Source organism: Aspergillus tanneri, assembly GCF_003426965.1.
Source record: "Aspergillus tanneri strain NIH1004 chromosome Unknown AapTan_1_pilon_pilon_pilon, whole genome shotgun sequence".
In the NCBI taxonomy this organism is placed as follows: Eukaryota; Fungi; Ascomycota; class Eurotiomycetes; order Eurotiales; family Aspergillaceae; genus Aspergillus; species Aspergillus tanneri.
In genome coordinates, this window is record NW_022984628.1 from 936,747 (window position 1) to 960,283 (window position 23,537).

General features: G+C 47.7%; 8 protein-coding genes across 8 annotated transcripts; 7 read left to right on the forward strand and 1 right to left on the reverse strand.

The window, feature by feature from the left end:
• Positions 1–2,407: 2,407 nt before the first annotated feature.
• On the forward strand, positions 2,408–4,118 carry ATNIH1004_002343 (uncharacterized protein; the record flags this gene model as incomplete). The annotated part of the gene is made up of 3 exons (XM_033567038.1): positions 2,408–2,890; positions 2,951–4,045; positions 4,095–4,118. The coding sequence occupies 3 exons, from the start codon at positions 2,408–2,410 to the stop codon at positions 4,116–4,118; spliced, it is 1,602 nt and encodes a 533-aa protein (XP_033429033.1).
• A 1,005-nt stretch (positions 4,119–5,123) lies between these two features.
• On the forward strand, positions 5,124–7,118 carry ATNIH1004_002344 (uncharacterized protein; the record flags this gene model as incomplete). The annotated part of the gene is made up of 1 exon (XM_033567039.1): positions 5,124–7,118. The coding sequence occupies one exon, from the start codon at positions 5,124–5,126 to the stop codon at positions 7,116–7,118; it is 1,995 nt and encodes a 664-aa protein (XP_033429034.1).
• Positions 7,119–8,538: 1,420 nt separating this feature from the next.
• ATNIH1004_002345 (uncharacterized protein) lies at positions 8,539–9,055 on the forward strand (the record flags this gene model as incomplete). The annotated part of the gene is made up of 3 exons (XM_033567040.1): positions 8,539–8,598; positions 8,661–8,772; positions 8,865–9,055. The coding sequence occupies 3 exons, from the start codon at positions 8,539–8,541 to the stop codon at positions 9,053–9,055; spliced, it is 363 nt and encodes a 120-aa protein (XP_033429035.1).
• Positions 9,056–9,219: 164 nt separating this feature from the next.
• Positions 9,220–12,059, reverse strand: EVI5 (putative GTPase activating protein (Evi5); the record flags this gene model as incomplete). The annotated part of the gene is made up of 4 exons (XM_033567041.1): positions 9,220–10,546; positions 10,600–10,956; positions 11,009–11,622; positions 11,676–12,059. 4 exons carry the CDS (start codon positions 12,057–12,059, stop codon positions 9,220–9,222), a joined length of 2,682 nt encoding a protein of 893 aa, XP_033429036.1.
• Positions 12,060–13,604: 1,545 nt separating this feature from the next.
• Positions 13,605–14,065, forward strand: ATNIH1004_002347 (uncharacterized protein; the record flags this gene model as incomplete). Its single annotated transcript, XM_033567042.1, has 2 exons — positions 13,605–13,720; positions 13,795–14,065. 2 exons carry the CDS (start codon positions 13,605–13,607, stop codon positions 14,063–14,065), a joined length of 387 nt encoding a protein of 128 aa, XP_033429037.1.
• A 1,496-nt stretch (positions 14,066–15,561) lies between these two features.
• TOP2_1 (DNA topoisomerase 2) lies at positions 15,562–16,088 on the forward strand (the record flags this gene model as incomplete). Its single annotated transcript, XM_033567043.1, has 3 exons — positions 15,562–15,636; positions 15,698–16,025; positions 16,075–16,088. 3 exons carry the CDS (start codon positions 15,562–15,564, stop codon positions 16,086–16,088), a joined length of 417 nt encoding a protein of 138 aa, XP_033429038.1.
• A 43-nt stretch (positions 16,089–16,131) lies between these two features.
• On the forward strand, positions 16,132–20,952 carry TOP2_2 (DNA topoisomerase 2; the record flags this gene model as incomplete). Its single annotated transcript, XM_033567044.1, has 1 exon — positions 16,132–20,952. One exon carries the CDS (start codon positions 16,132–16,134, stop codon positions 20,950–20,952), a length of 4,821 nt encoding a protein of 1,606 aa, XP_033429039.1.
• Positions 20,953–22,072: 1,120 nt separating this feature from the next.
• ATNIH1004_002350 (uncharacterized protein) lies at positions 22,073–23,432 on the forward strand (the record flags this gene model as incomplete). Its single annotated transcript, XM_033567045.1, has 4 exons — positions 22,073–22,260; positions 22,314–22,419; positions 22,445–22,734; positions 23,060–23,432. 4 exons carry the CDS (start codon positions 22,073–22,075, stop codon positions 23,430–23,432), a joined length of 957 nt encoding a protein of 318 aa, XP_033429040.1.
• Between the last annotated feature and the right edge of the window lie 105 nt (positions 23,433–23,537).

Here is a 23,537-nt window from a genome sequence, read left to right on the forward strand (position 1 = left end):
AGCTTTGTCTTTAAATAAGGCCATCATCGATGTCTTCCGTTCATGAGGCACCAATTCTACAATCTGTTTGTAGGTCTGATCAACGCAATCCAAGTTTCGAGAGAGCTACAGTATTTGTAAGCAGATCCAAACACAATGCACTTCACGGTTGGTCTTATTTCTGCCCTGGCAGTCACCACGGCAGAGGCTTATCTTGTCATGACAAATCCTATCCCCTATGGCAAAGCCACGCTAAACAACTCTCCCTTGGCAGCTAATAGTAGTGACTTCCCTTGCAAGCAGTGTCCAGGAGTCTATAACCCTCCTCTTGAAGGGAACAAGTATACCATCGGTAAATCTGTGTCGTTGGGCCTGATGGGCAGCACCACACATGGTGGTGGTTCTTACCAGATAAGTCTCACCACTGACATGAACCCTACGAAGGACTCAAGATGGATAGTTATTAAGTCGTATAAGGGCGGTTGCCCGGTTAACACTGATGGTAACCTTGCCGCTAATCCAACAATGGCCACCCCATCCCACCTCAGCTTCACTATTCCCCCCGGAATCGAGCCGGGAAAGTACACCTTAGCTTGGACATGGTTCAACCGCCTTGGGAACCGAGAGATGTATATGAACTCTGCCCCTGTTACTATAACTAGTAAAATATCCAAGAGAAAAGCTGCAGAAGGGACTAGGAAGTTAGCTAAATATAATAAAAACTCCTTACCTTATTTTCTAGACATGTTCGTGGCCAATATTGGGAATAGATGCACTACACCGAAGGGCCGGGATATAAGCTTTCCGCAACCTGGTGAATTTGTTGAAAGGAATGGAGACCTGTCTAATCTTCTCCCTGGAAGTAGCGCTTCCTGTCCTGGAAGCACCAGAAAATGATTATATTCCATAGGTCTAGAGCGCAAGTGATGGTCTATAATATTAGAATAAATTACATTGCGTAGTCTTGACTAGCCTTGCGCTGTAGAGGGCAAAATATTTAAATCACTCCCTAGTATAGCACAAGTAAATTCCCAGATAATGACATAAATAACTATCACAAATTGATTTCTCAAGCCCACTTCCTGACTAATGTAATGCCTCTTGAAAGACATCCAAAGAATCTCTAAATACCCGATATGCGTTTACACAAAGACAAATATAGCGATACTGTATACTGTATGATCCAGCAAGCATTGAGAAGAATCTTACTACCCATTCGTCTAAGCACGTGCTACCGCTCACATCGAGGGCGTCCAAGCAGCATCCGAAATCTAAGTGATCAATTGGCCGGAAGCAGTATTTCTTGCATATTCAGCCTTACTATCTAAGTCTAATTCTTCCAGGCACATAGTCAACCAAACTAAGCCCCTCTAGATAATCGCATAGCTCTATTATATGTGTGCTAAAAGATCATTCAGAGGCATGGAGCCTGTTGAGGTATTTCGTCTAAGTGGCTACTTTACAGAGACAATTATATCCTCCATATGGCTATGTGCAACTCCACGTGTACGGCATTGAATTGCTGACCGTTTCATGTGCTGAGGTGTGCTCGCGTATACAGAATGTAGAAGTGGCAATCGCACGTGCCGTGCAGAGTAGCAATAGGCGCAGAAAGCATCTAGCTTCGTTCAATATTTTCCTGCCATTCTGGGGGCAATGATTGGGAAGAGTTTCCTAAGACTAACAGATGGCAACCGTTAACATATTAAGGTACTTTGTCTGCGAAGACTAAAGTAACCTCTATAAGCTTTTCCCATAATGAATACTGAAAGAACTGGAATCACACTGTGCTCACTTGACTGATGCCGTTCAAGATCTTTTTTAATAGAGGAGATAAAAGTATTTAGACACTACAGTATTACTGCAGTACAATATTCGCGCATTTGGTGCATGCAAGCCGAGTGATCTCCAGAGTGATACAGCGTACATTGAACAGCTGGATCTGCCAGGCAACTATTTCCCAATTTTTTCCAGTTTGCGTGGAAACTACTGGAATAGACCCAGCTCGGGCCGACAATGTGCCCGGTCACCCAAAGGGTCCGCACATCTGACACGAATAAACAAGAATCCTTGGGGAAGGCAACTTATTTAAGCTGTACTAACTAACCGACCCTTTGCCATATGACTTCGGGGTCGCTTAGTTATCTTAGTAAACAGCCTAGGTACAGAGAGTACTCCAATTTGGTCTTCCCTAATATGCATTTTGCTTGGAGATAAGGAGATTACGTGGAATCGTATTTTCAGTAACTTGATTGGCTGTATTTTGCATAAAATTAGTCTCCATAACCCATTCAGCCGCACTGACACGTCAACCAGGGGAAGAGTATTACTGTAAGGGAGAAAAAATATCTCTCATTCTTCAGAGACGAACTCTTAACAAGAGCAACCAAAACACTCAATAATTACAAAAGACTTGTAATGATACAAGATGCGACGGATTGCAAAAAAGTGGGGAGAGTGGGAAAGCGAAGTCCGGGAGAAACTGCACAGACCCAAGCCTCCACTGGCGACTTCTGCCAGTAACCCTGCCATCCATGTGGCGAAGCTGGAGGAAGCCTCTATACCGCAGGATTTATGGCAAGCTGCTTATAACCAACTAGAGGAGGAGGAGCAGGCTATTTTGTCGAAAATACGGGTTCCAGCTCCGCCAAATGGAGAAGACGAAGACTGTTCACAGACAAAAGCTGTTATAGATGAGGTTATTCAGATAACAAAAGAGCAATATAAGGACTACCAACAGGGAGGCTTGAAAATTCGAAGGCCTACAGGAGGAGATATTAACCTCCGACAACTGTCTCGAAAAATAATCAGTGCTGCTTGGTCTTTCAAAGATGCTATTAGCGCGGTTGCCGCATTTGATCCCACCAGTCACGCAGCAAGTGCTTGGGCAGTTGTCTTATTTGGATTGATGGTGTGTTATTGCAGAGGCTACGTTACGTAAAGCAAGACTAACCGGTACTCTAAAATATAGATGACCAAGAACGTTTGTGACTTGCGAGATGCCATGTTCAAATCCTCAGAATACTTAGCAGATATCCTTGCACGATGTGCCTATATTGAAATAAACTTCTACCACAACAGGACTGAAATGGGACCCGAAATGAGAAGCACAATTATCAGAGTTTATAAAATAATTCTCCGCTATGCAGCGGAGATGTTCAACGTGCAGATGTCTAGCATGGGACGGCGAGTTTTAAACAGTGTTACCACAATCACTAACCATCCTCTCATGAGCCTTCAATCTTCCGTGAAAGAAGAAGAGCAGTACTTGTACCAGTTCGTCCAGTTAGATCAACATCTCCACCGCAAAGAAGAAGCAGAGCGACTTCTGGCTCAGACTGATAGGTTGGAAGAATCGGTCCAAGATGTTATTCAGAAGTTCAATCTCCTGAACCTGCACATTGCGGAAGGCGCATTTTATGACTCATATTTGAATCAACATGAAGATATATGCCTCCCAGACACCCGGATGGAGATTCGTCGCCAAATTACAGAGTGGGCTGAATCCTCAGAGAGTAAATGTATATTTTGGTTAAACGGTATGGCGGGAACAGGAAAGTCCACTATTGCCCGAACTGTCGCGCAATCATTCAAAGAGAAGGGGCAGCTAGGCGCCACTTTCTTCTTTAAAAGAGGCGAAGCGGACCGAGCGAATGCAAAAAGACTAATATCAACTATTGCACAACAATTGGTGATCAAACATTGGCAGCTGGCACCTGGTATCTTAAAAGCGATTGAGCTTGATCCAAATATTTCTGCAAAGTCTCTCAGGGAACAATTCGATAAACTTATTCTACAACCGCTGGAAACCGTAAATTTGAAACAAACTATTACCACAGTGATTGTGATCGATGGATTGGATGAGTGCGAGCAAGAAGACGATATTAAAGTTATACTTAACCTTTTACCTCATGTGCAGAGATCTAGCTCAATGCGTATTCAAATATTCCTGACAAGCAGGCCTGAACTTCCTATCCGTCTTGGCTTCAAGCAACACGAGGACCATCAGGACTTGGTCCTTCACAAAATTCCCAAGCAAGTGATTGAGCATGACATACGTCTCTTTGTGAAAGACAGCCTTTTAAAAATACGGGACGAGCGCTCACTCCCTTCAGAATGGCCTGGAGATGATGCTATAGAAAAGTTGACTGCAATGGCTGTTCCTTTGTTTATTTTTGCTGCCACAGTTTGTCGCTTTGTTGGGAAGGGAAGGCAGTCCCCAGAAAGGCGCCTTGCAAGGTTTCTCCAATCGCAAGCAGTCACATCTGCATCTCAGATGGAGAGAATATACCTGCCTGTATTAAACCAACTTCTCACAACTGAGGACGAGAATGAATCAACGGAGCTTGTGAAAGAGTTTCTGGATATAGTTGGGGTTATTATTATTCTCGCCACCCCACTCTCAATCAATGCTCTTGCGCAACTTCTTGGCATACAAAGAGAAGATATCAGAAATGTATTGGATGTACTATATTCAGTACTTAGGATACCAGATAATATGGATTCCCCAGTGCGAATTTTGCATTTATCATTTCGAGATTTCCTAGTTAACACGGAAAGTAGCTTCCGCGTGAATGAGAAGGAAACACACAGGAAAATAGCTTTGCACTGCCTTCGCATCATGAATACCTCCCTGAAACACAATATCTGTGGTCTACCAAGTTATGGAACTCAACGTACAGATATCACCAGCCAGTCTGTTGACCAATGTCTTCCAGCATACCTTCAATACTCTTGTCGTTATTGGGCGTATCATCTAGAGCAAAGCAAAGCTCGCATGTCCTCCGATGTTCTTGCTTTCTTGAAGAATCATTTTCTCCATTGGTTAGAGGCAATGGGTTTACTAGGATATATGCCAGAGGTGGTTGGTATTATAAAAACATTGCAGTCGATTATAGGTGTAAGTGTCTGGACAATCCACGACGGCTTTTATGCACTAACATGGAAGAATTTAGGAGAATACAGATTCCGAGACGTCAGAATTCTTACTCGACGCAAAACGATTCGTTCTAAAAAATACGCAAATCGCCAATACTGCCCCACTTCAGCTTTATTGTTCTGGGTTAATGTTCTCACCATGCAGGTCAATTATTAGAAGACAGTTTCGAAAAGAAATCCCTAGATGGATATATTCGGTACCACAAATGGAAGTCTGGAATGCAGAACTACAGACACTCGAGGGCCATTCTGGTTACATTTCAGCTGTGGCCTTCTCACCGGATGGTCAGACAGTGGCCTCAGGCTCCAGCGATAACACAATTAAGCTGTGGGACGCTACTACCGGCACGGAACAGCACGCACTCAAGGGCCATTCTGATTGTGTTACAGCCGTCGCCTTCTCACCGGACGGTCAGACACTAGCCTCAGGCTCCGACTATGGCATAATAATACTGTGGGATGCCAAAACCGGCACAGAATATCATACGCTTGACGGCCACTCAGATTCGATTGGGACCTTGGTTTTCTCACCGGACGGTCAGACACTAGCCTCCGGCTCAGCTGATGGCACAGTTAAGCTAAGGGATGCTAAGACTGGTACAGAATATCTTACGCTCGACTGCTACTCTGATTCCATTGGAATTGTGACTTTCTCACCTGACGGCCAGACACTGGCCTCGGGCTTCGATAATGGCATAATTAAGTTATGGGATGCTAAGACCGGCACAATATGTCACACGCTCAAGGGCCATTTTGATTCAGCTGTAACTGTGGCCTTATCACCGGATGGTCAGACACTGACTTCCGGCTCCGATGATGGCACAATTGAGTTATGGGATGCTAAGACCGGCACAAAATATCATACGCTCGACGGCCACTCAGATTCGATTGGGACCTTGGTTTTCTCACCGGACGGTCAGACGCTAGCCTCCGGCTCAGTTGATGGCATGATAATACTGTGGAGTGCCAAGACCGGCGCGGAACATCACAAACTCAAGGCCCATGTAGATGCGGTTGGAACCATGGCTTTCACCCCGGACGGTCAGACACTAGCTTCCGGCTCCGATGATTGTACAATCAAGCTGTGGGATACCAAGACCAGCACTGATAATCACACTCTCGACGGCCATTCAGATTTGATTCGAACTGTGGCCCTTTCTCCGGACGGTCAGATGCTGGCTTCCGGCTCCGATGACCACACAGTCAAGCTATGGGATACCAAGACTGGTGCAGAATATCACACGCTCAACGGACATTCAGATATGATTCAAACTGTAGCTTTCTCCCCGGACGGTCAGATTCTGGCTTCTGGCTCCAATGATTGTACAGTCAAGCTGTGGAATGCCAAGGCTGGTACGGAACATCTGACACTTAATGGCCATTTGGATTTGGTTGGAACCGTGGCCTTCTCACCAGATGGTCAAACCCTGGCTTCCGGCTCCGTTGACGGCGTAGTTAAGCTGTGGGATGTTAATAACGGGATGGAACATCACACACTCAATGGCCATTTATATTGGGTTCAAATGGTGGCCTTCTCGCCGGACAGTCAGACACTAGCCTCGGGTTCTGGCGATGGCACTGTAAAATTGTGGAATGCTAAGTCTGGTATGGCGCATCACACATTCAGAGGTCATTCAGATGCGATTCGAGCTGTAGCCTTTTCACCAGACGGTCAGACTCTGGCTTCTGGGTCCGGTGATGGCACGGTCAAGCTGTGGGATGTCAAGACTCTCACAGAACATCACACGCTTAGGGGGCATTCAGCTTCGGTTCGAGCTGTGGCCTTCTCACCGGACAGTCAGACACTGGCCTCAGGCTCTGATTCTCATACAGTCAAGCTAGTGGATACCAAGGCAGATACAGTCAAGCTGTGGGATGTGAAGACCGGGGCACTCCATTGGACTATACCTGCTGAGGGGCCTATTAAATACTTAAGCTTTTCCAACAGAGGCCCATATCTGTATACAAACTTTGGTTCTCTTAGACTTCAGCATATGGGTAATGAATGTCCAACTCCATATAATCCCACACCTCAAGCACCTCTGGCAAATGATTGGGTGGTTTTTGACGGTCAAAAAGCCCTGTGGCTCCCTTTGGAGCATCGAAAACCTAATTGTTCAGCAATTAAAGATGGTATCCTTGGTCTCGGTCATCGTCATGGGCGGGTTTCCATTATAGGGTTTTCTGCACAAACAAATTAATGTCAATATAGTTATCTCTATCAGGAGGTTTATGCTTTTTTGCTTTGATGATTCAACATGTTTGGCAACGAAGTTTCTCAATGACGGAGAGAATATCCTGATAAGATCATTGCTTGTCTACCGGCAGCATATCAGCAATACGCTGGCGGTCGGGTTGTGCCTTAGACAATGCGCAACATCATTATATGTACAGGTCGGCCGAAAGGGGGAGTTCGAATTCTGTACATACACAATCGCTTTTGATGGGGATCTCCAGTTACAAATAAATGTGGAAGAGTATATGGTTTTTATTTAAAACAGCCTGCCTTGTAGTTATCGGAGGTTAGGGAAAAACGAGGCGCTCCTGCGCTGTCATCCTCCACTTCCATACTCACGCAGCTCCCTCCTCCTTCGGCCTTCATATCCCAAAACCCATATCGCCTCCTTCCCCGACGACCAAGATGGCAACGTCGTCCGTCCCGACTTCCAACTTCCCCATGCCCCTTGCGACATCGGCCAGCATTTCTAACTCTGCTCCAGACTTGGCCATGTGGTAATCCCACCCCATGAGTCCCTGTTCCGAGCCTGGTCCAAAAACAATCCCTAAATCCCATACCTACATCATCCGAGCGAAACACGGTCTCACAAAATCCCTGGCCCTGATCATCCGGGGGAGTTTCTCCAGCACTTCCCTCGTCCTCTCCTGTCCATACTACCAATCCATCGTCGACCCTTATCTCGCCTACACATTGATATCAATCTCTTTTTCATCGCCGATGGGACAGGCGTCACTTTCGTCCTTGCCCCTTCTTTAATCTATCGTCCTAAACCCTCTTCGGCTTACAACGCAGTGTCGCTGACTTTGTCTGGATTAGAAGTCGACATTCCAATATGTTCTGGATCCGTGACGAGCTGGATGTCCCGCGTTCTGTGGCCTAATCGTGCTCTCATTTTCGTATTCGCGTATGTACAGAAAGAAGCATTACCCTGCTAATGTCTAATTTACTACATCAATAGCAAATGATATAGATTACATAAATATAGTAGGCATAACTACCTCCTCATAATATCCATTACAGGCCAGGTCCCTAGTCACTTCGATGTGCATGTACAATGCAGATCATTCAAGAAAACATGCACAAGTCATTCCACCAGTCTCACTTCTCCGCATCTATAATATTTTAGAATAAATCCCTCGGTAGAATGCTATCTTTACCAAACACCTGCCATGGAATTTTGTGCCTAAATTAAACTTTCCCAACATTACCATAATTATAAAGTCCGGTACATGCACATTACCTCGGCACTCAGTCTTGGCATCCATCTGATAACCACTTCATCTCCACCTTTCATCGTCTATCCACTCTCCCATCTCAATCCATCACAACCTAATCAATAACACTTCAAGAACCTGAATAATAAGCAAGAAGAAGAAGAAGAAATGAATACTCCCCTCCACGCAACCGCCACAGGCTGGCTTCTAATCTCCCTCGGACATACGGTACACCGTCCATCCTTTGACTAGTTACTAGACTACCCAGTCTTGACTAATATGGGGGATAGATCTCCGCCAAAGAATGGCAATCAACTCCCCAGTTCCGCGCCCTGCCTAATCTCTCCTACACGTGTGGAAAAGTAGGCTGGTATCAAGGGAGTGCGTTCTTTCTTATGACTGGTATGGTATACATAGCTGTATCTATCTATCGTTAATGGATGGGAATGAATGGATGAGAAACCAAAATGAAAGGATGACACTGATATCGACAGCATTGATTAATTATAACTGGGCGCAGAACCCAACCCTCTTGGACCAGCCAATCAACAAGGCTATCGCAGCGTTGATGACGGCGATTGTGTGGGCTAGCTCGGGGTGGTATTTGAAACGGGGAGTCATGGGGAATGGCGTCGTGGTTGCGTTGATGGGTGCGTTGCAGGCTTGGGCGGCCTTTCGGGATTGATTCATAAATTGGTTCCCCGTATGTGTGCAAGTATTGTCAATGTCTCGTGGCTATGTACAAGGATATCATATGCTTGAAATATATCAAAGATAATGGAACACCCTAAATCCAAGCCTCGGTCAAAACTCCTTGCCAGATACAATACACTCCATCAATCAGTGTGTCTACTTCTCCGTATACGACTCCGTGCTGGTTACGGCTCGTCGGGCCCATCCACTAAAGAATCCACCCACAGCTGGCTCCGTGACAGCCTTGTTTACCCCTACCGAGGATGAGGATCGGTTTAAAGACTCCGGGATCATTCCATTTTGCGATTGTCCTCGTTGCGAAGCCGCAACCATCTTCCGGAGCCCTTCCATCTTGGCCTTCACCTCCTCAAGTTCTTGCTTGGCTACCGCTTCGGCTGTCTTTGAATTGACAAGTTCCAAGAGCAGAGCCTCCTCGCCCGCCGGTTTGTTGTTCTCTGTCGACAGTATCGATTGCAGACCCAGGCTGCTCGATCGTTTGGTGAAGGTGCTCCTTTGTGAATTCGTCCGTACGAGCCTAAGTTCGCGCAGCCCACCGGCAACGAATCCTTCGCCGGGTTCGCTTGTCGGTGACCCATACGACTCCGGCGGAGTTTCGGAGTTAAGTGACTTGACGGACCGCAGCTCGCGGACCATCCGTTCCAGTCGTTGGCGATCGCGGTATCCGTCTTGGATGCGTCCACGAGCCTCTCGGAGTTGATCTCGCAACGACGAATTATCCTTCTCTTTCTCATCGATTCGACGCGTGAGATCGAGGCACCGACCGGCTTCCACGGAGTGCATCTCCTTCCATCGATTCACATCATCGCGAAGCTGATGTTTGGTTTGGTCGATAGACTCCTGATCAGGAGACTCAGCCCCTTCAAACCGCTCTTCCGCTTTGCTGATTAGCTCCGTCGGGGGCTTTTCCGTCGCTTCCTTGATATAACTGAGCATCAATTTCGCGATCTCCTGATCCTCCTCGCGCTCTTCCCGCTCATGCTGCAATTCCCGAGTGAGGTCCGCATGCTGATGCTGCAGATCGCTTAGCGCCATCAAAAGCTCTTCGATTTGCGTGTGAAGATCGCGGTCCTTGTGCTGCAACATAGCGGATTTGGCACGGGGTTTGAGTGCATCGGCAGAAAGTTCTGTTGCCGCCGTGCTGGCGTCTGACGTGGATTCGATGGAATTCAAAGTGGATGTCATGCTTTGTTTGGACGTCGACCGGCGAATGCTGGTATTCGCCGACGTGCCGGACTGGTTGGGGTTGAGCGAGAAGGGCTTGCCGGAGTTGAGAGAACTAGACCCCGCCCAGAATCGGCCTAAGAAGCGGGACGCCGCGGCCTGCATTTGAGGGAATGAAATTCCTGTGGGTACACCCTGTGATTGGTTATAGCTAGCCTCCAAGGCTTGGAGGCTCTCCTTGGTAACAAGCGAAGTTAGGGATACGAAGTCATTGACGAAATCATCTGCATGACAGGCGTATCTGCAGCAAAGTTAGTTTTAGCGGATTCGAATCATCCGACTGATTTAACTTACGTATCCCACAAACTCCGAGATAGCAAAAACTGCATGACGTCTTCGAATTCTGTACAGGCCATGATTTTCTTCTCGTTTCGTTGCATGAGCGAAAGGGAAACACGCATTAGGGTCTCGCACGCCCCTTCTAAGAAGATAATATCGTATATCCGGAGAAGCATTGGCATGGGGCACGCCACGGCAAAGAATGATAGGAACCACTGAGACACGTATATCGGCTCAACATGCAACGATTCCAGATGTGCAAACAGACCCGGTCGAAGGCGGGAAAGGAGGTTTTGGAATTGGTATACACGGAGATGTAACCCAGACAGATCAGGTAGATAGCATGTCCGTAAATCATAATGCTCCATCAGTCTGGTCATGTCAGCATCGCATTCTACGCCATGCATTGCGTGACTAGACATACCGTACTAGCACACAGAATGCCTCTGCATCTGTCATGTGCATCAATAGTGGGCCAACAACAAATCCTAGACCCTGACAGTAACCAATCTTGGTGTCATAAAGACTAAAACATTTCAATACTCGACCCAGCATCTGCTGTCCCTCACCATGTGGATCACGGAACATCTCAACGTTGGGAAAGCTACGCCCAATGTCCTTTCCAATGAGTCCCTCGTAAGGGCTCGTCTCACCACATAATCTTTGATATTCCGCCAAAAGCATTGTATCCCTAGCGCCTGCCAAGCTGGGCCACACCACACCGCGGAGGGGAGGTGGAACACCTCCACGAATTTTGTTGGAGGTCAATGTCGGGAGTCGCTGGGCGGTCTGGGGGTAGTCTGCAACCAAGGCCGCCCAAAATTCGAGCTCAGTCATAGGTGGAGGCGGAAGTTGCGAGTAGCGCAGAGAGGATCGAGAGTCGTCCTTAATCAATCTCTTGATATGGTGGAGGGACTGGGATCGGGATGGTCTTTGTGGTACCCCATTGGATTTCGAGACATTCGACAAACCTGACTTTGGGTTGGTTGCCAATGCATTGTTTTCTTGCTCTAAGCGAGCTAGGAGAAGTGCTGTCGACTAAAATCGAGTCAATTATTCCGTTTTCTGCCGTCCCATGGATGATAACCCACCTCATCAGAGCCTTCACGGCGCGGTTCCTGCTCCTCTGTCTTTTCCAGTTCCTCCCAATCAACCATGTCGCCATCTCCCCGATCAAGTTCATCACTGCTACGGGAGCGAATTGAAGCACCTGAGCTAGAAGCTGGTTTTACCGGCTCCAGAGTTGGTGTGGTTATTTTCTCGGTTTCGTTCGCACTTGGGTTTTCCATGGGAGGTGATGTCAATTCTACTGGTGTCTGGGGGATTTCAAGTGTCCGCCAATCTGGTTGAGTATGCTCTGAGTTGGAGGACAATGAGACCGTCACCATCGAGTCTGTGTGGGCATGATTGGGGGCAACTTCATTCAGTGTCCCATCTGACTGCCCATGAGACGTGATCGGAGTTGAAGGATCCATGTCGTTCTTTATTAGAATGAGTTCCGTTGTACAATTGAATTTTCAGCAGCGCATTCCTCAGTCAATCGCCAGTGGGGGAGGGGAAATAGCGGTCGTCACGGTCGGAATCGAGGAGGGGTGGATTCAGAAGCACAGGATCAGGAGGGGCTGCCAAATAATAACAGCATTTCTCAAGGAAGACCAATGCTAGTTGAGGGGACCGAGGGACCAACAACTGGAAGGTGGGATTGAAAGTGGAAGTTGAGAAAGTAAGAGCGGTGATGGTGGAAGCGGTCGGTAATGATGGTTTCAGAAACTCCCTGAAAGGATGGGATGGGTCGGAGTGAATGGCGAGAGATTATTTAGTTAGTCGTAATTAGTGCCGGCCACTAGAGCTTCAGGCTAACTGGGATGGTAATAGAACTCATCCCACTAGAAGTACTACTGAGAATAAAGAAATAGATACTCCGTACCACCGTAGAAAGATAATCCTCCTAACTGATAATGAATGGAAACTCCTATCCGTACTACAGAGTAGACGGGGTATGACGAAATTCAGGGGCATCGGATGTCTTTCAGGTAATCCAGCGTCGAGTCTGGCCCGTCGATCGATCCCAATAATTCAATCCCATATGTGTCGATTATTGGTCTCCAAAGTTAACCCCAAAGAAAGGCAGGAATCTCCACATGCCGAACCATGGATAGAAGAAGCTCTTGAAGTTGTATTATCTAAGAGCCAGATGCAGTTAACTAACTACTCTAAATTAAACTAACTACCGTATGGATCATAGGTACAGAGTACTGTGGTATATTGTACAGTACGGAGCACAGGGAAGAATCATCGACGATTCCAGGAATCCAGTCTAGACCCCCACAAGGCGATTAAAAGGCAGTAAGTGGCCATACTGTTAATCTCCTAAGATGACTCGGAAATGAGAATGGACTCATCCAGAGAATGACATCAATCAAGCCCCTGGCTTCTCCTATTGATGCTCTGCTACCATGTGCATACCAAAATGACATAACATGCTTACAGTAGGCATTGGAGATGGCATGCATAAGTACCATTCATTCCCCTGCATCAGTTGGTGACAGACAACCACTCTGAAGGCCATTTCCCCTGAATGTAGTGTCGATACGAGCTTTGGCATGTTTCATACCCAGTACCGTCTCCGTTAGTGGGGCTGGCTATCTTACTTGGATTTTATTGGCCAGTTGCAATCAGACACCATTGTGATTGGATTCTTTCTACAACGAGAAACCACACAATACTGTATGATACATCTTATACAATACCGCCGAGGCACTAAACTTATGTAAGGGACGCCAGCCTTGTTAAAGTTGATTATAGTACTCTATAATTATTTTAATGAGTCGAAAAGTATCGGCATAGATTCAAGAATCCACCAGTTGAATGCTAATAATACTTCTAAACAAGGGAGAGGATAGACCATCAAATACCCTTGTAATCTTTTCTACAAATCTTGCATCGAAGTTGAGATCACCAGACCCAATTTGGAATCGAAAAGCTGTGTAGCTGCAGTAAGCTTCCCTCGTTTCTTCAGCATGGAGACTGCGCGTGCTCTTGTTGCTGAACTTGTTCTGGCTGTTGCATATACCCGTGCCCAAGGGTTTGTTAACGGAGGTATGTCAGTCCAGTGGGAGCCCATCATGTGGCAAAGGTAGCGAGAAATTATTTCGATTCGTCAAGCACAGATATCCATCTTGGAAATGCCCTGATATGCCTGACAACTAGCTTTGACCGACTCTCTGTTGAGAAGCTCTATGACAAGTTTGGTGAACCAGACACAGAACCGGTTATGCGACTTGATGGACAACCTCTTCCCGTTGACCTCCCTCTTCATGGAACTGTGCCAGTATGGCTAGGGAAGAAAGCAAATAAGGTTGAGCTTTCCGAGGCCCATCTCCTCCTTAGTGACTCTGGTGAAGCCTTCTCTCATACTGAACCGCAGGCAGAAGTGACGTGGGGATCAATGCAGGGCACATCTTTCTGTCTAACCAGGTGAGGCTTGTTTACACCTGACAAGCTTTGATTTATTTTCGCTTCTCTTGAGCATTCGTTTCAAAAGCAAATACAAGCACCGCGAGAGAAAATCGGCATGGGTAAATTCAATAGAGAGGAGACGATGGCTATCTAAGCTATGCTTCGCTCAATGCTTACATACAAATCAGAGGAACGGGCCACAGCCAGTGACATTTTATGTTCTAGTTGAATGGTGACTTGGGGACTGCTAGAGTTCGAGAAAGCCCTTCAGACACAAAGAGCAAGAGCAAGGGAGGTGGAAAATTACAGGTGGAAGGATAGAAAGTCACCAGTCTCTTTATCATAACCTTATCATCTGTAGTAACACACCTGACAGCCGATCTCCTGTCGCTGCTTTCCCTATGTTGCAGCTATCTCCGGGCCTCAACCCTACTGAGGGCACCTTGAAATCTATCCTTTACAGAAATTGAGAGAATTAGGAGGCGTGATGCTCGAAAGATCACAACCAATAAAATAACAAGGGAAAGGTTTCTGGAATAAATTTTGTACCTCAGACGAACGACTAGTTTCATAGTAAAGAGATCTTGGTCCAATGTCGAGTCACGACTGGAAATGAAACAGTCTAGACATGCCATGCTTTCAGGCTCTATTTCTTTTCATTTCGAAGCCCTTGTTTGTTTGTTTGGAATATTTTAGTTTAAAGCAATCTTTACTTCTACCGTAAACTCCAAGCGATTCATACAGGTTCTTTATTTATCTTTTAAGACTCTAGCTCGTCCCCTATATCATATATTTGCAGAAAATATACAATCACAAGTAGTTAAGAATAATTCTACAGAAAGTGAGTACTTGTGTCCCCAACCCCTTTTATATACCGAGTACAGTTCTATTCAAGCGATTTCCCCTGATCAGTGTGCTGTATCATCTGGAGAACTGCGCTACTTGGTTGCCGGGACTCCCATAACGGTTGAGACAAAGTACGTCAAAATAGTCAAAACCCAGAACTGGGATAAATGACGGTACGAGAAGGGAGCTTTGTCGCCGTAACTCCTCGATGACCGCATTGCTAAGAATAGGCACCTCTGCTTGGATACCTGGGGCCAACAAGGCTCCTTCCCCCTCCCCCGCCCCGCCCTTGCATGTTTTGTTCGCCCCTTCCGTTTCTGGCATGTGTGTTTGGGAATTTCCTCTTTGGGCAGCAAATGCGCCACTCGGGGAGGAAGAACACTAATCCCGATGGCGGAAAGACAGCTTCTGCCAGCAAAGACTGAGACATAGCGCGTCAAGTCGTCAACAAAGGCAATCCTCGACAAACGTATCGACAGAGGAGAACATCTCGGGGGTTCTGTTGTTTTCTCTTTCACATTCTCTCTTGTATCCTTCACGTTCCCTCTTACATCCTTCACATTCCCCTGTGCTGGAGGTTGACCCTCCGTTTCTCTCTTCAACTCTGCTAGATTAGCCGTCACTCTTTAACCCCCTTTCTATTTTCACACACAAAACATCCAGTCTTTCACTATGGATGATGACTCGATGATGGACTCCATCTTGGATGATGAGGGCAGCTCCGACTTCGTTCCTGAGCCTGCTCCTGTATGTGCTAGCCAACCATCGATGCCTCAAATTGCCTATTACTGACTGTTGCCACCCCTAGAAACCTAAGGCCAAGGCGGCTCCGAAGAAAGCGGCCGCGCCCAAGAGGGCCACTCAGACAACTCTCACAGGGAAATCAGTCGGGAAGGCTGCCGCCTCCAAGAAGCGCGCTAAGCCTGAAAGCGATGACGATCTCTCGGAAGATAATATTCTGTCGGACAATGACTCCATGCTTTCTCACACACCTCCAAAGAAGCCTAAGAAGGCACCGGCAACTAAAAAAGGAGGCTCCAAACCCCTCGCGGATGTTGAGAATGAATCATTCACAATGGACGGCGCAGACGAACCGACAAAGGACACCAACGCATCAGAGAAGTACCAGAAGGCAGGTGACTCTGAGCCTACAATGCCATGCTGCCTGCTAACCCAACGCTATAGCTTACACAACTTGAACATATCATTAAACGTCCGGATACGTATATTGGGTCCACCGAGATGTCCAAACAGCAGATGTGGGTATACAGCTCGGAGTCGGAGGGGATGGAGTTCCGAGAGGTGTCCTACGTCCCTGGTCTCTATAAGATCTTCGATGAAATTGTTGTCAACGCCGCCGATAACAAACAGAATGACAAGAACATGGACGAAATCCGTGTGACTATTGACCGCGACTCTGGTATAATCAGCGTCTGGAATAACGGTCGAGGTATTCCGATTGAAATGCACGCCAAGGAAAAGATCTACGTCCCTGAGCTGATTTTCGGCCACTTACTCACATCTTCAAACTATGATGATAGTCAGCAGAAAATCACGGGTGGGCGTAATGGATTTGGTGCCAAGCTCTGTAACGTCTTCTCCACCGAGTTCACTATCGAAACCCAGGATTCAAGTCAGAAGAAGAGATACAAGCAGACGTGGACCGACAACATGACGAAGATGGGTAAAGCTAAGATCACGGATGCCAAGGGTGACGACTACACTAAAGTTACTTTCAAACCCGACTACGCGAAGTTCGGCATGACGGGTATGGACGATGACTTCGAGGCCCTTGTAAAACGTCGAATCTATGACTTGGCTGGAACGGCAAAGGTAGCCGTGAAGCTGAATGGTAGCCGCATCCCCGTTCGCAACTTCAAGAAATACATGGAAATGTACACCAAGGCCATTCGCAAAGAGCGTGGAGATGAAGGGCCCGCACCCAAGGACGAAATCATCACATGTAGCCCTGACCCCCGGTGGGAGATTGGTTTTGCAGTGTCTGATGGTGCTTTCCAGCAAGTGTCATTTGTCAACTCCATTGCCACAACTTCGGGAGGCACCCACGTGAACTACATTGCCGACCAGATTTGTTACAAGCTGGCTGAGCAAGTCAAGAAGAAGAATAAGAATGGGGCTACTCTTAAGCCCGCACAAATCCGCAATCACATCTTCATCTTTGTGAACGCGCTTATCGTTAATCCCGCCTTCACCTCGCAAACCAAGGAGCAATTGACGACCAAGCAGTCCCAATTTGGCAGCAAGTGTGTGCTGGAAGACGATTTCTACAAGAAGGTGTTGAAAACGGAAGTCATGTCGAACATTCTGCATTTTGCTCAGCAAAAGGCGGACCAGTTGCTAAAGAAGTCCGATGGGGGTCGCCGTTCGCGTATGAACAATCCGAAATTGACCGACGCCAACAAAGCAGGCACTAAGGAAGGTCATCATTGCACTCTTATCTTGACAGAAGGGGATTCGGCCAAGGGTCTGGCAATGGCTGGGCGTGCAGTTGTCGGTCCAGATCTTTTTGGTGTCTTCCCACTTCGTGGAAAATTGCTCAATGTCCGTGATGCTTCTTTCGACCAGATATCCAAGAATCAGGAAATCCAAAACATTAAGAACTTCATTGGATTACAACATAAGAAAGAATATACGGACACTCGCGGCCTTCGTTATGGTCACCTCATGATTATGACTGATCAGGATCACGATGGTAGCCACATCAAGGGACTGCTCATTAACTTTCTTCAGGCCCAGTTCCCTAGTCTGTTGAAGATTCCCGAGTTCCTTATTGAGTTCATCACTCCCATTGTCAAGGTGTGGAAGGGTGACCCCAAGAACCCGACCAAGCAGCACTCCTTCTTTACCATGCCCGAGTATGAGGCATTCAGGGAAGCCCACCAGAACGAACGCTGGGAGCACAAATACTACAAGGGTTTGGGTACTAGCACCACCGAAGATGCCCAGGTTTATTTCCGTGACCTCGACCGCCACTTGAAGGAATTTCACACCATCCAGGACAACGAGGCCGGTTTGATTGAGTTGGCCTTCTCCAAAAAGAAAGCCGATGAGCGAAAGGAATGGCTGCGGAGATTTAAACCTGGCACATTCTTGGATCATTCCGCGTCTAAAATCACCTACACTGACTTTATCAACAAAGAGCTTATCCTCTTCAGTATGGCTGATAATATTCGCTCTATTCCATCTGTCGTTGATGGTCTAAAGCCTGGTCAGCGGAAAGTCCTGTACGCTTGTTTCCGTCGCAATCTGAAAAAGGACATGAAAGTGGTTGAACTGGCAGGTCATGTTTCGGGTATGACAGCGTATCAGCACGGCGAAGCTTCCTTGCAACAGACTATTGTCGGTCTCGCACAAACTTTCGTCGGATCTAACAACATAAACTGCCTGGAGCCTAGTGGAAACTTTGGTAGTCGTCTTCAGGGTGGCTCTGACTGTGCCAGCGCACGTTATATCTACACTCGTTTGTCGCCATTTGCTCGGCGTGTGTTCCATAGCCATGATGACCCGCTTCTCTCGTACAATGAGGACGATGGCGAGAAGATTGAGCCAGAAGTCTACATGCCTGTCGTTCCTATGATCTTGATCAACGGAGCAGATGGTATTGGTACTGGATGGAGTTCCTCGATCCCAAACTACAATCCTGAGGATGTTGTCGACAATCTAAAGCGCATGATGGATGGCGAGGAGGCCAAGCCCATGCAGCCATGGTTCCGCGGTTTCACTGGTGAAGTCACTAGCCTCGGCTCTGACCGTTACAAGTTCAGCGGTATTATCAAAGAAACCGGAGAGAAGGAGGTGGAAATCACGGAATTGCCTATCCGGACTTGGACTCAGGATTTCAAGGACAAGCTGGAGGAAATAATCAAGGCGGAGAAGACGCCTTCGTTCATCAAGGATTATAAGGATTACAACACACATACCAAGGTGCACTTTGTTATCCAGATGGACGAAAAACATACGAAGGCGGCCGTGTCCGAGGGCTTGGAGGAAAAGTTCAAGTTATCCAAGACAATTGCCACTACAAACTTGGTGGCCTTCGACCCGGAAGGCCGGATCACTAAGTATGCTACCGTGAACGACATCCTCAAGGAATTTTTCGCTGTTCGCCTCAAGTACTACGAGCGACGGAAGCAGTATCAACTCTCCGAACTGCAAAAGGAGCTGGAGAAACTGACGAATCAAGCCCGGTTCGTCCAGATGATCATCGATGGGGAATTGGTTGTTTCCAAGAAAAAGAAGAACGTCCTTGTCACCGAGTTGAAGGAGAAAGGTTTCACGCCATTCCCCAAGGTCAAAGACGCTGTCAAGGCGGGCGAAACCGAGTCCGTTCTCGAGGAAGAGGAATCTGAAGGCGCAGAAGACACTGAAATCCTGTCAAACTCCTATGACTACCTTTTGGGTATGGCCATATGGTCGCTGACGCAGGAGCGTGTGGAAAGGCTGCGTCGCCAGATTGGTGACAAGGAGATTGAGATTGACGCACTGATTAAGATGTCCAAAGAAGATATCTGGAGGAGGGATCTGGATGACTTTATCAACGAATGGCGGTTCCAGATTGACGACGAAGCTCGGCGGCAGCGGAAGGTGGCCAATATGGGCCGTCGCACGTCTGCGAAGCTTATGACATCTGGACGGGGATTGGCTGTTAGGAAACGCAAAGCAGCCCTTGATGATGACCCCGATGATGAAGACTTTGCTGCTCCCAAGTCCAAGAAAACCACCGGGGCGAAGAAGAAGGCCGAACCGAAGGCGAGCCTTATCAGTAGCTATTTAAGCAAGCCGGTGGCCAAGCCCAAATCCACTCCATCCGACGAGGATGGTTCAGATGATGAATTCGAAATGGAAGTACTCCCCAAGAAGAGTCGAGGCACTTCCAAGGCAGCAGATCCCAAGCCAAAGGATGAGGTTAAGGATGAGGATGAGGATGTGGATATGGCTAATTCAGATATTGAAGAAGTGGTGCCCAAAAAGCCCCGAGGAGGCTCCAAGTCTGACCCAAAGTTGAAGGAGGAGGATAAGGACACGGCAGATTCCGATATCGAAGAGGTCGTGCCAAAGAAGTCCCGAGCGGCCCCCAAGAGTGCTGCCAAAGCTGCGGGCGATGGCGCGTCGAAAGAAGCTCCCAAGAGAGGTCGACCGGCCGGGAAAGCCAAGGCAAAGCCCAAGGACAAGGATGAGGACGAACTAGACGATGACGATCTTCAAGAAATTACCGCGCAGCCCTCCCTCGCATCCACCCGGACCGGTCGTGGTCCCCCGTTGCACACCATAAGTGATTCCGACAGTGACAACGGTGACGACTTCTTGGGTGACGTCAGCAATATGGTCAAAGGTATCGGGGGAAAGAATAGCACGTCTACTTCCGATTCGCGCCTGCTCTTCTCGGAGCGGTCCCGGCCGGGAAGCAGCTCCGGTCTGCAGTCCAGCTCCAGGACGTCCAAACTGTCGACCGATTTTGATGCCGACGAAACGGATTATAGCAAGCTGGTCCCGCAGCACTCCCCCCGTCGGTCGCTGCATGTCAAGCCCAAGGACAAGGACACGAAGATGTCAGACAATACGGACATGGATGAGGATGGCGAGCCCGTGAAGCCGGTGGCTAGCAAGGCGAAGTCGACCGCCAAGGGCAAGGCAGCAACGACCACAGCGGCCAAATCATCCACCGCGAAGACGCGGGGCCGTCCGAAGAAGGACGCCGCTACTGCTACTAAGGCTAGTGCTTCTGCCACCAAGCAAACGACCCTTTCCCCTGCAGCCAAGGCTTACGCAGCCAAACAAGCCAAGAAGGCCAGTAAGAAGAAGCAGCTGGCGGACGATCTGTCGGATGACGACATTGATGCCATGGCCAATGACATCTTGGATTCGCCCGCAGGAAAGAAGGACGACGATTCGGATGAGGAAGTGCGTCCCGCGGCACGGAAGACGGCCAGTCGGCCTGCGCGACGGACGGCAGCGGCGAAGAAGACGTACGTGATTGAAGATGACAGTGAGGAGGATGGAGGTGGTGACTCGGGGGATGATTTTGACGATGATAGTGAGTAAGGGGTGGAGAAAGAACGTTAAGCGTTCTCTGATTCCGGTCTCTTTTTCTTTCCTTCATTTTTTTAATTTGTCTTCTTCTTTTACTTCTTTTAGTTACTGTAAATAAGTGATGAGATGAAAGACCGTTCCCCATTACACAGAATGCCTCTAGAATGGTTTGAGGTATGCTTGATTTATCCATCATAGTATTATTTACAAAAGATAACTAAAGGACTGATCCTCTGTCCCGTCTTCTAGATAGTATACTACGCTTTAAGATCTGTTAGAGTAGAGTAGCTAACTTTTTTAATTACCAACTAGTTCACTATCCCCTTTCCAATTAAGCCTGAACATGTGTTATCCGGAGGCATTCAATGCGTACAGAAACAATAAGAATGTTAATGTTACTCAATGATGACTAGAGTCAGTAAATAGCTATCGTTTTCTACACGTATTACACAAATTGTGCTCAGAGAAGCTGGTTTAAGTCGCCGTATTATAAGGGCTGAAGCTTTTTAAATTAAATTATACCGGACAAAGAGATAAAACAGTAAGATAAGGCCTTCCGCTTGCAAAACAAGATTTCAGGCATGAGAATAATCTATACGCAGCACTTGGGCGTGAGCCGGACGAAGCCGGGTTTCCCAATGTACATAAAGAATGAGAAAATAGAAAATAAAAAGAAGGTTCAAACAGAATAAGGCCCAAGTCTGAAGATTTAGAATAGAGGTACTTATAAATATCAGCCATATCCTCTCTATTGCTAACACTGTAATTTCTTTAGTCTCATTCCGACTGATAAATACGGAAGAATAAGACTCGACTGTTCGGCGCCGACCTCCTGGAAGTCCATCCGGGTATATATATATGCTCGACGACTTTCGCTTCCTTCGGCCGACAATTTGGACAGCATCGACCTGCTTTCTTTCCTCCGCCCCACATGTTGCCTCTCCTTATCGGTTCTATGCCTTCGGCTTGACCGATTAGTCTTTGCGCTTGCGGGTTTAGAAATTTTGCACTTGGACCAAAACCCGGCAGGGGCCCGCCATGGGGTATAATATTAGTATATTAGGTAGGTAGGTTTTCTTAAAATCGACGGTATTCTTATCCAATGCACATGGTTCGCAACTAACTTGTCACCATGCAGGCTTATCTCCAATACCCCCGCATCGGCCAGATTGTGCGCAGACAGCCCGAGGAACAACTGGAATCGGGGCAACCTGATGTGCTCGAGGCCAAAGATGAGCTCCTAGACGGACGGCCCATGCTGCTGGCATCGAGCGCAGGGATATTTTGGATGACGACGGGTCGTCAGCGTCAGTCTTTATGGTTGGCTGGGAACATGATGGAGACCCCATGAACCCTCACAACTATCACATGAGGACCCGGGTCACGGCAACCTCAATCGTCACCGCCATGGCGTTTGCTGTGGTAGCAGCATCGTCGATCAAGGCAGGCGTACTGCCTCAGAACAGCACGGCCTTCAACGTCAGTGGCGTAGTGGCCTCCCTAGCCACGGTTTGCAACGGGCTCTCTAGCTCGGGACCTTTCTCGGAAATCCTCAGCTGCAATGCCGTCTACATGGGTGGGATCTCTGACTGTCTTCATGATCTTCATCATGGCGTCTGGTCTGGCGCCCAACATCGGCGCCCAGCTAGCCTTCCGCGTCCTGGCCGGCGTATTCGGCTGCCCATCTCTTACCTGCACCGGAGGCACCGTTGCAGACTTGTGGAATCGGCTCGAGAAAACCCTCACCTTCCCTGTCCACGCCATTCTCTCCTTTGGCGGACCTGTCTCGGTCCCGTGATTGCCTCTCTGGACCAATTGGATCATCCTCATCATGTCCGGGCTCATCCTCGTTGTAGTCCTACTCTTCTAACGAGAAACCTACGGTCCACTCATCTTGAAATGGAAAGCACAGCATCTACGCTCCGTCACCGGCGACGAGAAGTATCACTCGGAAATTGGTCTTCAGAAAACTGCTCTCTTCTGTGTATTGTCCCCGCTTGCGGTGGTCAAGTATCTCTCGCCATACATGAGCCCATTATTCTGCGTATTTCTCTGTACATATAATCCATCCATCTCCCGTACCACCTGTCTCTCTAGGACCTGGCATTAACCGGTCTAGGACCATCATCTGCATCGTACTCTTTACCTTCGACAGTTACTCGTCCATCTTCATTGACATCCACGGTATCTCGCAAAGCCTTACTAGTATCGTCTGGAAAGCCGTGTACATCGGAATCTTACTCGCGGTTCTCCTCATCCCACTGACTTACCACTGGGCGAAACGAGAATTCCTCGCTGCTGCTGCTTCTACCTCGACTACCTCAATGGACAACTTGGTCTTGGTCACGGTCACACACGCCAATGAAAACGGAGATACAAAACCAGGAAACTTACATAATACTCGTCCTGAAAACCGTCTCTGGTTCGCTATGTTTGGCACTCCCACCATTCCAATCGGGTTGTTCTGGATGGGATGGACGAGCTACGTATGAACCCCTCCCTTCCCCACCTGTTGACCTTAGTAAAGGTTACACGTATTGACAAAGAGAAATAAGTAATATATCCATCTGGTCACCTATCATTGCATCTGCAGTTTT